The sequence below is a fragment of the Crocuta crocuta genome, unplaced genomic scaffold (genome assembly GCF_008692635.1).
Source record: "Crocuta crocuta isolate KB4526 unplaced genomic scaffold, BGI_CrCroc_1.0 scaffold156, whole genome shotgun sequence".
Classification (NCBI taxonomy): Eukaryota; Metazoa; Chordata; class Mammalia; order Carnivora; family Hyaenidae; genus Crocuta; species Crocuta crocuta.
This window is the reverse complement of record NW_027531308.1, coordinates 879,317-892,377: the sequence shown is the minus strand read 5'-3', so window position 1 is coordinate 892,377 and position 13,061 is coordinate 879,317. Positions and strand designations below refer to the sequence as shown.

The following is a 13,061-nucleotide window of genomic DNA, read 5'->3' as shown; positions in this document are numbered from 1 at the left end:
TTCCATGAACACCAAGGAAATGTAGATTTTTTTTTTAAGTTCTTCATCTACAAACATGAATAAATTTTATGTTGTTTTTATGATGGTAGCTCAAAAAGAGTAAGTCACAGATGGTTTTTTTTTATGAACATATGTAGGTTTTGGCACCATTCCTATAATCATCTGCCCTAAATAGCTTAATACAATCACTGCTTTCTGCATACTAGTTTCTTTCTCTGCTCCAAAAAGAGTTATCAGCTTGAAAAAAAAAAAACAAAAAACGTTTTTCACTTATCTCTGTCACTTCTGTTTTCTCCAAGGGTTATTTTCTTTTTAATTTTCCTGTTGCATTTTGAAACATGTCTTTATCAGTCCCTTGAAAGAGCCCAGAGTGTTTTGAAGACCTCGAGACCAGAGAAGACCCTGCTGGTGTTGAGGGGCCCGAGCTCACCCTGTTGTCTGCTCTCTTCAGGTGATCAACAAGTACGGTGATCTCTATGGAGCGGAACGCATTGCTGAACTCCTGGGATTGGACAAAAATGCCCTTGACTTCAGCCCAGTAGAAGAAAGCAAAGCAGAGGCAGCCTCTCTGGTGTCATGGTACAGAGCTTAGGAGTTTAAATCCAAAGTCCGGCCCTAGTGGATCCTTTGACTTTCCAGCCATCCTCTGCATGCCAGAGGGAGGAACTGCACAATGTCTGTGTGCTCTCAGGCTCTGGTCTGGCTTAGGTGTTTCTTCTAGGTTCTAATATAATGAGAGAACACTGCCTTAAAAAATGTAAAGACTGATCAGTTTTTATGCCTGATAGAGCTGAAAGAGAAAGACTAATTAAAATTTCAGGATGTATGATTCAACCATTCTCGGTCTCATGGGGAACATATACAATTTGCTAAACTCAGAGCCATATTTAGATTATTAAACCTGAGAGGAAAAAAAACTGAAAAATTTCCCCTTATTAAACACTTAACTACATTCTGACATTTATAAGTTTTAAAATTACTTGTCTCCTTTAGGCTGAGTTCCATCGACATGAAGTACCACATCTGGAAGCTGGGAGTTGTTTTTACCGATAACGTAAGTATGGCATGTGGAAAAACAAGATTCTGTGCTACAGGGCCAGGGATGTCATTAGATGCCATCGGGGCACAGGCTAGGGAGGGTGCCAAGAAAGATTCAGTGACTGCTTATGAAAGATGGAGCGCCTTCCCCGTAGTGTAAGGTGGATGGGCTTTCACTTGCTCTGTTCCCAAAGATTAGGGGAATAAATGACTCACTGGGCCCACCATGAGGCCCAAATGCCTGGAAAGTTGCTAAATTGCCTCTATTTCCACAGTCCTTTCTCTACCTTGCCTGGTACACAACCATGTCAATCCTGGGCCACTACAATAACTTCTTCTTTGCTGCCCATCTGCTAGACATTGCCATGGGCTTCAAGACGCTGAGGACCATTCTGTCATCTGTAACTCACAACGGCAAACAGGTATTGGGTTTATACTGATGCAGAGCAGGAGGGGCCTAGATATGGCTAGGGGGAAAAAACCAACAGCAGGTAGTATGCTAGTGTACAACTGTGGGTCATGGTGTATAGTACACCGTTCCTGGCCAAACACTTGAACTAATAGATGATTGTTTTTGCAAACTTGCAGCTGTCACTTAAGAGGTGTAAGACCTTGGTTTAGAAACCCTGAACATTTAATCAACCAGGAAAATGGGGGAGGAAGGCAGGTGATGGGCATCTCAGAATCACTTGGGAGACATTTTTTAGGTTTACCCTTTCCTGCATGAATCTGATACACTCCCTGAGGGTTGGTACGTAGGCTATGTAGTTAGAAAACCCCCCAGGCACATGCTTCTGATTAAGAAGCAATGACTTAGACGTATATATATACATACATATATGTCTACATCTCTCTCTATATATATAGTCATGGCTTAGGTCCAGCCTCATTACTATCCAGTCTGTCTTCTAGAGTGCTGTCAGGGTCAGTACCTTGATTAAAATCCTCTAATGGCTCCTTCTGTCAGTAAACTCGAACTCTTTAGCATTTCTTTCCTCATTAAGTACAACTTCATCAATTAGACATGAGTTCCCACACATCTCTAAACCTTTGTATAGGAAAGGGAGAAAAGAAAGAACGTAAAATGTGCCTGCCTTTGAACAGCCATTAGGAAAACTGTATGGAAATTTCTCAAAAAATTAAATGAAGAGGGTCGCCTGGGTGGCTCAGTCGGTGAAGCACCTGACTTCAGCTCAGGTCATGATCTTGCGGTTCATGGGTTCAAGCCCCACGTCAGGCTACATGCTAACAGCTCAGAGCCTGGAGCCTGCTTCAGATTCTGTGTCTCCCTCTCTCTCCTCCCCTCCTCTACTCACACTCTGTCTCTCTTTCTCAAAAATAAACATTAAAAAAAATTTTTTTAAAGAAGGAAACTAGTGATCCCAACAACATAGATGGGCCTTGAGGGCATTAATGCTAAGTCAGATAAGTTAGACACAGAGATAGAAATACTGTATGATCTCACTTACGTGTGGAATCTAAAGAAATTGAACTCCTAGAACCAAAGAGTAGAATGATGGTTCCCAAGGTCTGGAGGAAATGGAAGTGTTGCTCAGAGTACAGACTTGCAGTTATGATGAATAGATGCTGGGGATCTAATATAAAACATGGTGCTTATAGTTAAAAATCCTGTATCGTATACTTGAAATTTGCTGAGAGTAGATCTGACGCTTTCTCACACACACACACACACACACACACACACACTAATGGTAACTGTGTGAGGTGACAGATATATTAATTAACTTGATTGCAGTATCATTTTACAACACCTATTAAATCATCATCTTGTATGCCTTCAAAAAAATAGGGATTTCAACTAGAAGAAAAAATTCAAAGTCAAATTGACTTTTGATTGTTCTAAAATGAAAGGTGTCAGAAGCAGATCTATAAATACGGAGAACCAGTGGTTTGCCAGGGGGAAGGGCGTTGTGGGTCCAGGCTTCCAGTTATGGGATGAACAAGCCGTGGTGATAACAGGCTCAGCATAGGGAATGTATAGTCAATGGTACTGTCATACCATTAAGTGGTGACAGATGGTAACTACGTTTGTGCTGAGCATGGCACAACATAGAGAGATGTCGGATCACTATGTTGTACACCTGAAACTAATGTACCATTATCAACTATACTCAAATTTTCTGAAATATACAAGGTACTAGATCACCAAGTATTAGGGTGGTCTGTTTCTTCTAGGTTTCTGGAAGTAGGGACAGCCAATGCTTCTTGTTTTAGTTGATGATAAGAACAGAGGAAAGCTGGAGGTAGAAATTGCTGCCACATATAAGCCCCTAAAGTTTGGGGATGTAATGACAGACCCTGTGATGTAGATGTTCACTTCGTGTGTTAAATGCTTCCTTATAGGTTCCTGGGAGAAAGGCCATGGTGTATTTTCACGTGTGTCTTGGAAAGTTTGATCCTATAAAGGCAGTGTTTCCTAAAGTGTGATCTGTGGAATACCAGTTCTACAGTATGTTCTTATACAATTAGTTTCGTCCCCTTGACTCTCAGATATTGAAACTTCAGTTTTTATTGATTTGGCTTTATGGCATTACACAAAACTGTACCTTCACTGGAAAGGGTAAACAATGAATTTTTTATATGGGCTTGCTGAATAAACTCTGGCAAGATTATAAAAACCAAAGAAACCAAAAACATGTCCAGCTTGTGCTGTGGGCCAGGTACTGTGACAGGCTCACAAGTACCTTGTAAGGTAGATGTTATGCTCACCTAACCGATAAGCAAACTGAAGTTCAGAGAGGCTAAGTATCTCACCCAAGACCACACAGCTGCTAAGTGGCAGAACTAGTCCATTTCTCCCTTGGTGCAAAGCCCAGGTTTTTTCTGTTTCTAAAACCAACTGCCTTCTGTGAGGTCTGCTGTCTGAGGTTTGGGAAGTTACTATTCACCATTCAAAGAAGCCTTTGAATATTTTCTTGTATTCATAAAGGTTGTGATCTTCCTAGCTCCGGCTCAGCCCTCATATGGGCCAGATGAGCTGGTGCTGCCTCGTTCTCATTTGTGGTACTTCCTGAAGCCTGGAAATAAGCAAGCCCTATGACCCCTGCAAAGGTTTTAGGCAGATTTCTTGATTATGAGAAATGTCACTTTGCTAAGCCACCATAAATAATTCTTGTAGGAATTTCAGAGCTGTGGCAGTTATCCCCTCATGGTTATTTATGAAAATGTGTGATGTGGGGTCACCCATCAATCCAAAGAACCTTTAATTTCTTTATTAAAAACATTTTTTTAATAAAGTTTGTTCAGTTTTGTTTTTTTAAAGAGAGAGAGAAACAGAGCATGAGTGGGGTTGGGGCAGAGAGAGAGACATAGAATTTGAAGCAGGCTCCAGGCTCTGAGCTGTCAGCACAGAGCCAAACGGGGGGCTTGAACCCACAAACTGTGAGATCGTGATCTGAGCTGAAGTTGGACACTTATCAACTGAGCCACCCAGGGGCTCCAACCTTTCATTTCTTTAGAAGCAGCATTAGAGTAGAAGCCAGATCGTGAAGCCTCAGGTCACTGCTCTCTCTCTAAAACACCAAGGGAACCTCCTCCTAGCACTGTTCCTATTCGGTCCTAACGGCCTTCGTAGATGACTTAACCCAGTGCCACAGCCGGGCATGTGTCTGCCACGGCTGCCATGACAGAACGCCAAGCCAGGTGGCCCAAACTATGGACATTCATCTCCTCTCCATTCAGGATGCTGGAAGTCTAAGATCTCTTGTTAGACTCTGGGTAGACTCTGTTTCCTCGGAGGCCTCTGTCCTTGCCGCCCTCCTGCTTTGTCACTTGCTCTTCCCTCGGTGCCTGCAGCTCCTGGTTCTCGTTGTGTCCTAACATCCTCCTCTTGTAAGAACTCCAGGTAGATCAGAGCGGGGCCAGTTCTCCATGCCTCATTCTCATTACCTCTTTATGGGTCTGACCTCCATATTCAGTCTGCTGGAGGTGAGGAATTTAATCTACAAGCCCCCAGAGTTCCTGTCTTCTCCCCATAGCCTGGTTTCTCCCCCTGCAGTAGAGCAGCCTTTGCTGCTACCCCTTGTCCCCTTTCTTGTTGCCTTGGAGTCTCTGAGAANCCGCCCTGCTCGCAGCTGGTTCTGACTGTGGGTCTCCTGGCCGTGGTGGTTTACCTCTACACCGTGGTGGCCTTCAACTTTTTCCGCAAGTTCTACAACAAAAGTGAAGATGACGATGAACCCGATATGAAGTGTGATGACATGATGACGGTGAGAGGCCCCCTACTCCACGGGCCAGATGGTCACCGGCCTCCCCGGGTAGAAAGGGCCTGGGGTGGGGAAGAGCCCAAAAGTTACAGTGCACAACAGAGGCTAGAGCAGAATACACGTCTCTGAAAGGGAGAAGCGTCCAGGAAAGAGAGGGATGGATGGACACAGGGTTCAGGAGCACTCACCTCAACCCAGGTGGAAAGAGCACACTGCAGAGGGGGTCTCTGTCACCTCCATTTGTGGTAAAGATGTGAATTACCTGTGTCTGAATGTGGACAGACACGCATCTAAATTTCTTGCAAGTCGAGCTTTGTTTGGTTCTTTCTCTCTGAGGTCCGGGGGTGTAGTCTCATGAATCTGGTGCCCAATTTATTTCAGCAAACCCAAAGTGATTTTTTCAGAATGGCCACTATAGTCTGAGGAAACGTGAGCAGCAGGCTTGCAGGGTGAGCGCTTCCTGTCAGGCCAACCACGAGCGGGCAAGAAGAACACAGCTCCTCTGGGGAGCCGGCCAAGTGGCACTTGCATCTGTAGATGTCCTAATGACCAGATTTCTGGCAAACACCGTGTGTCAGGGACAGATGCCACCGAACTGCCCTAGCCTGTGACCACTTAAAACCATTAACACTCTGGTGAAAAACTCTCCTTATGCTTTCTCAGGGCAGGTACCCCTCTTAGCAATACAACAGTTGCTAGAACACCAGTGTGACCAGCATGTGTCTCCGTGCTGTCCCTGCCTTTCCCTCTGAACCTCACACCTCCAGGCAGGACGGATGGGGGAGCCCTGCTCTGGGAATCCAGCAAGAGAACAGAAGTCTTTTCTCAGAACCTGCAGGAACGCCTGCCCTCCCGGGTACACAGAGAACGCGGCCTTTTCGGGAGGCTGGCACCTGAAAGGAGGGAAAATGAGCATCTGGCAAATGCGTGCTCATCAGGGCCCAAACTTGTTTTAACTTATGCATCCTACATGAATTCTCTTCCAGGTGTCAAATAGGCCAGAACCNCACACCTCCAGGCAGGACGGATGGGGGAGCCCTGCTCTGGGAATCCAGCAAGAGAACAGAAGTCTTTTCTCAGAACCTGCAGGAACGCCTGCCCTCCCGGGTACACAGAGAACGCGGCCTTTTCGGGAGGCTGGCACCTGAAAGGAGGGAAAATGAGCATCTGGCAAATGCGTGCTCATCAGGGCCCAAACCTCTTCCAGGTGTCAAATAGGCCAGAACTTTTTTTTCTTAATGAGCAAATAATATCTTTTAAAGGCTACATGAACCCAGTCTTTACACCTTTCGACACCCCACACTGACTAGAGGGTGCAGCAGATAGCAGCTAGCAGCAAAATGCTGACATCACCACNTAATATCTTTTAAAGGCTACATGAACCCAGTCTTTACACCTTTCGACACCCCACACTGACTAGAGGGTGCAGCAGATAGCACAGCTAGCAGCAAAATGCTGACATCACCAGAGAGGGCCTGTGTCCTGCCTCAGGGCTGTCATACTTCGACCCGATTGTGTGAAGGATCGGACCATCTTGTTAAAGCCAGAACTCCATGACTTTTACCTGAATTGCCATTATTTTTCTTCTCTAGTGTTACCTATTCCACATGTATGTGGGAGTGCGAGCGGGAGGTGGCATTGGAGACGAAATTGAAGACCCTGCTGGTGATCCCTATGAAATGTACCGCATTGTTTTTGACATCACCTTCTTCTTCTTTGTCATTGTCATCTTGCTGGCCATCATTCAAGGTATGGTTACTAGTTAGATTAAGTGTGAACAGGCCCTTTTAGATCTCGTTCTTTCTGTATCTGTGACCTTTTATATAGAGGTTTGTACATTTATTTACCTGTTAATTCAGTAAACATTTATTGCCTGTCTACTGTATGCAAGGATTTGGCTGTATGTAAAACCAAAGANGCCCCCATCATCCCTCCCTCTGGTGGTTTCCTTCTCCTTCTGCTCCCTCGATCTTTCCTGGGGTTAGTCTTGTCCCACAGCCTCGTGGTTCCTGCCCTTATTTTTCCTCCCAGGCACTAGAGTAGAGGAGGAACAGAGAAAGGAGCTATGAGAGAGTGACATGTTTTTTGTCTTTTGCGGGGAGGGGTACTGCTATTTTTAGTCAACAGCTTGTCAGGAATTAGAGAAAGATGATGAATTTAGTTTGAGTCACACCAAGTTGAGATACCTATAAACATGCAGGCGTTGGGGGCTAATAGGTGGTTAACTTTAATAAGTCTTTCAAGAGACCCATCAGGAATGGAATAGGATAGAAATAATGTAGTAAGCACACATAAAATAAACATAAAAACAATAAACAAAATGAAACAGTCCAAATGGGATATTAGCGCTGGTGATTAAAGATGTGAACCGAGAGGAGACGTTCTGGAAGGAGAAGCAAAGAACCTGAAGAAGAATCTTGATCTGCATCACTGTCAAAGGGGAAGAGCCCACAAGACTGGAAACGGAATGGCCCAGGGACGAGCCCAGTGGGGCAAGGAGTCTGTGGTTAGCCTCCAGTACTGCAGAAAGGTGGAGGAAGGGGAAGAATGCGAAATGGTTAGCCCAGATGCAGTATTTGAAAACACAACTATTTTTTCTGATTTTGCTTTAATCATTTAGCCTTGATAATTCACTTTTTTTACAAAACAGCGTGGTCTCAACCATTGAACCACTGGCCCCAGCCACTAAACAGATTCTTTTAAACACTTTATCTGACTTTGTCTTTAAAATACCAGGTCTTATTATTGATGCTTTTGGAGAGCTAAGAGACCAGCAGGAACAGGTGCGAGAAGATATGGAGGTAACGTTCAACCAGTTCCAACTCTATTTTTGTAGTTTTAGAGTATGGGGTTTTGTGGGGCAGGGCCAAAGAGAGGGGACAGAGGATCCAAAGTGGGCTCTGAGCTGACAGCAGTGAGACCGATGTGGGACTTGAACTCACGAACTGTGAGATCATGACCGGAGCTAAAGCCAGACGCTCAACTGACTGAGCCACCCAGCTGTCCCGCAAATGGATTTTTTAAATAAAAGGGTCTGCTATCATTACGGGTCAGTCTTAGGCTATCACTACCAACAAAGTTTTCTTTGCCATCCCCACCCTGTTCCCTGCACCTGCCTGCCAGCTCTGGACATTTCTTCTGTGCTGCCCTCCTTGCTCTGCACCCTACCCTATCCATCCCTGGCGCCTCCACCACATCCCCCGGTTGGGCAAGAGCAAGCATCCTAAGCTAGCAAGGAGCTAGGTAGGGGACACTGGGAAGCGGATGACTAATAGCCCAACACATTAAGGAGAGAAGTGTTGTTCATTGTCTCTCAATTCAGTCAGAGATCGTCTGCCTGTAATGACGCGCGTGCTAATGCCTTTACTCATTCTCTTCTTAGACTAAATGTTTCATCTGCGGAATTGGCAATGACTACTTTGACACGATCCCTCATGGCTTTGAAACACACACCTTACAAGAGCACAACTTAGCCAACTACTTGTGAGTACCCTTGCTCAACGGAGGGGACAGTGGCCGGCGGGGGGGAAGGAGTGGCAGGGTAAAATCCTAAATATCACCTCTGTGGGTGCCATTTCTGCCTACTCCTNAGGAGCCGCCAAGAGCCTGCATCTTTGTCCCTATTCTCTGCCTCTCCCCGCTGGTGACGAACGGGTGCTGTGGGCCATTCCTGCTGGTAGCAAAGGTCAGCCACTCCCCCCGGGATCAGACCCCATCCCTTCTTAAGGCACTATAACTACAGCAATTTCTCTTTCTCTCCTGGATTTTTCCTATCACCATACACGTGTTCTTTTTGAAAATCCTGAAAGAAAAATGGCCACAGTCCCACTTTTACTCCTGGCCATTATCACCCTGCTTCTTTCTCTCGCTTTCAGCAAAACGTAAAGTGTCTATGTTTACCACCTCCACTTTTTCTCTTCCCATTTTCCAGTGAGCCCATTCTGGTCAGGCCTTGCTCCCCACCAGGCCACATGTGCCTCTGTCAGGGTGGTTAGCGCCCTGCGTGTGGCTGGATTCCATGGGCAGTTTGCAGGCCTCACCCTGCCCCTCTGTCCTCTCATCGAACATACAAGCTCCGTGAGCTTGGGATACTTGTGGGTGTTTCCTACTGCTCTGTCCCAGTGCCTAGAGCCTGGCACCCAGGAAGCTCCAGTAAGTATTTACTGGTTCTGAGGTAGAGCACTCACTTAAGAACAAGTTATTCAGAGCCTGTTATGTGCTGTGGCCCGCCTACGTAGAAAGCCTATACCTTATGGAGAATATAGATTACCTGACAATACCAAATCGCTATGTGGTCATTTTCAAGAAAAGAAAAAAACCGGCTCCCTGGCCTACCTCTTCCCCTCTGGGTCTACATTTTATTGTTTAGGAAAAATGAATCTTTCTTTAGGATGGAACAGGCCTAGCCTTTGGGAAAGGTGTTACTGTCAAAGAGAAGTACCAAAGACCTATCTTTTTGCTAGGATGGGAGTTTAAGAAAAAAACACAAGTTTAAGAAATCCTAAAAGGAACAAAAACTGAAAAAAAAGCTTTAGCATACCCGTCCTCAAGTCCTGAGTATTAATGATTGTTAATTTTCAGTAAGAGAATTTTTGTCTTAATGGAGGTGAGTGGGATGGATGTCTTTCTAAAAAAGGGGAGCACTTGTCAGGACCCATGAATAGAAAAATGTGAAATGGTGCTGTCCACGTCTACGTCTTCCCAGATCACTATGTACTATAATAGTCTCCCTTCTGGCTCCATGCAGCTCAGGCAGCAAGCTTGAGAGAGTCCACCTTATTCATGTTTGAAACTCCCCCCTAAAAACAGTGCTTTGTCAAAAGAAATGTGCTAGGAAAGGAGTAATCCCCTTACGTGCCCAAGTCTCGAACGTCAAGATACTGGCCATGCCTTCTTAGGCCAATCAAGGAAAAGGGAGGAAGAAACCAAATCTATTTATAGCTTCTAAAGCTCTATAAACCTGAGGATGCCCCGAGAGAAGGTGAAGCCTGGGGCTCGGGTTCTCCCCACCTCCAGCTACGTCACAGTTCTGTGCTTGGAGGGCAAGAGACCAGCTCACTGGGAAGCCATCTCTGAGATCATGCACTGAGAGCTGAAGGATCGGCCCCAGCCTCCATGGATACCTGAGTGTTCCAGACAAGCAGACTGAAACCTTGGACCCGGCCCCGTTAGAACAAGTGAGACTACACGGACATTTCTCCCATATCCATAATACAAAGAAACTATTTCTGAAGAGTCACAGCAACTTAAATACTTTGCACCTTTTCCATGACCGAGACACACACATATAATTTCAGTTCTCCATTTGCCTCTTAACAGTTTTGGAGTTTTGGTCACCATTTTATGGTTTAGGATTTTTTAAAAAGATCGTCATCTTAGCTCAAGGTTCGGAACAGAAGACTTTCCCCTCACAAAAAGAGTAACCAAAGTAATGTCTTTTTCACACTTACTATACCTTTTTTCCCTTGTTCCAGGTTCTTCCTGATGTATCTGATTAACAAAGATGAAACAGAACACACGGGTCAGGTGAGAAATAAAGGATCCTAAATCATAGCCCTGCAGTCTAGAGTTTTCTGCACTTTGAATTAGATTGAGTAAATACAGTACATTAGAAAACAAATGTGACAAAACACCACTCTTCCCATGACTACACGAACTCACAGCCAGTGAGGGAAATGGTCTGAGTCTTGTCACAGAAGGGTTAGCCATGCTTGTCCTCTGGATGGTGGGTTATGGGTGTCGGTTTTGTTTCGCTACATTTTGTAACTTTCAGTCATGATTTCACTTGCTTTTGTAATAACAACAAAAAGAAAATGCCCTGAGGTTAACAAAAGAAATAATAATTTTTTGATTTAAAAAAAAAAAAGAACCATAGCCCTATATGAAGAGTTTCCTTTTCGGAAGTCTTGAGACTCACTCAGTAGAGCATCAGAGGTCTGAGGCAGACCAGTGCCTCCCTTTGTGTCTCACATGCAGTTTTCCTCTGTGTTATTCCACCATCTTTTTGTGACCTTAGAAGCCTCCATCATTAAGCAACCCCAGTCTATTCCTAAAGACTTTCTGTTTATCCTTCCCAGCTAACACTGACATTTTCTAAATCCTTATGGTTACTGCTTCACAGTAGAATAGAATAGGTGGAGGTGGGGAGAACATTACAGAGAAAAAGACGAGGAGCTGAGTGGGCGGCTTAACAAACAGAGTAAAATGGGCTGAGAGACAGCCTGAGAAAGATAACCACCTCATGTGTGGGTGACACAGGGAATGTGGAGGTGTGAGTAGTATGAGTGAAAGTATGTGTCAAAAGGGGCTCTAAGTAGGAGAAAGAAATGCAAAGATAGATAGAGAACTAGGGAAGAGAAGATAGGCTATCAAATAGTCAAACATCCTCAGAGTTGTAGGAAAACTTCACAGCTCACACACTTGAGAGGCAGCTGGTTCTAGCTCTGCCTTCAGTGCTCCAGGCATCTACCTGGGCTAGCACTGGTAACTGTCCCCTCACTGTGCATTCTTCTGCCTTCTACCAATGGCATAGAATGGGCTTATTTCTAAATCTTTAAGTGTTTTTACTGTAAATCATTGCTTGGTGACCAGTGTTTTGAGGTGGGGGGGAGGAGGGGAGGACTTTCTGCTCTCAAAATCGCCTGGGCTGGGAACGGAGCAAGGAAGAAGGTTCTAGTTGGGCCTCCTATAACTAAAACCCCCTCACCATTCCCAAAGGGAGACCTGCAAAGTAAAAACCTGGGTTTTAGCTTACTGTGGTTTCAAAAGAAGTACCCTTTGTTCCCATTATTTCAGGAATCTTATGTCTGGAAAATGTACCAAGAAAGGTGCTGGGATTTCTTCCCGGCTGGTGACTGCTTTCGGAAACAATATGAAGATCAGCTTGGATAAATCAGAAACTCCACAGTTCTGGACGGCCAACTTCAGTGAAATAAATCTTTTTACAGTTCTGCAAAATATTTGAAATGTGACATATTCTAAATGCCTCCCTTACGAGAAAGTCTTTGTTAAAAATATGGGATATCATGGAATTGATTTGGCTTTTTGTGCCTAATGGACACAGCCCTGGGGGAGACAACCTCTCTGAATGTTAAAAGACAGCAAAGAATCCAGGAATCTATAGTTAAATACCTTCAAGTTTTTCAGTTGTAATGGAACTAGTCTGTCGCAATGGCATTCATTGAGGAAAGGACTAGAAACATGAAGTCGTCGATGCACAATACCTAAAATTTTACACACTTGAATGTCACATGACAGGATCCACTAGTGACTCATGATCTGAACTACAGAAAAACATCATAACTGCAAATTTCTCCCATGGTACTTGCTAGTGAATGTATTCAGAATCAGCTTGAAAAGCTTTAAGCAGTTAAAGAAATAGGAAAAAAAAAAAACACTTTGTCGACACTGAAATATCGATTAAGTGCCTTAAAATCTCTTTAGATATAGCTATGCAAATTTTTTATGTTTATGTTCCAGACGGACACAGTTCCATTAATTAGTTGTGTTGATCTTCCGTCTTTACGAAACTGCACTTGAAGGTTATTCATAAAATTATTTTGTTTTTCAGTAACAGCTTGTCAACTGCTGTTATTAATTAGAAGTACTGTACTGAAAATTCAGAAGAAGTTCAATCTTATGCCAAATTGAGTACTGCTTTCTGGTCCCCTTGTAAGTAGTGGAGCTGCTGTGTTTAGGTGAATCTCCTTACATAAAAGGAAGTGCCCACTGCAATAAAGTAATACACCCCACTCCCTGGCGTTGGCCTCCTGTGTTGCACCTTTCCGGCTGACTCTT

The 13,061-nt window shown here is 44.4% G+C and overlaps 1 protein-coding gene across 1 annotated transcript in view; it reads left to right on the top strand.

Moving 5' to 3' along the window:
- RYR3 (ryanodine receptor 3) overlaps nt 1-13,010 on the top strand; it is a 373,605-nt gene extending 360,595 nt beyond the window's left edge. The window contains exons 96-104 of the mRNA XM_077771636.1: nt 452-579; nt 994-1,054; nt 1,314-1,460; nt 5,133-5,267; nt 6,857-7,013; nt 8,001-8,065; nt 8,647-8,747; nt 10,739-10,790; nt 12,060-13,010. Coding sequence (XP_077627762.1) covers nt 452-579; nt 994-1,054; nt 1,314-1,460; nt 5,133-5,267; nt 6,857-7,013; nt 8,001-8,065; nt 8,647-8,747; nt 10,739-10,790; nt 12,060-12,155 — 942 coding nt within the window. The 3' untranslated portion in view covers nt 12,156-13,010. The remainder of the gene's footprint in view (nt 1-451; nt 580-993; nt 1,055-1,313; nt 1,461-5,132; nt 5,268-6,856; nt 7,014-8,000; nt 8,066-8,646; nt 8,748-10,738; nt 10,791-12,059) is intronic.
- Nucleotides 13,011-13,061: the final 51 nt, after the last annotated feature.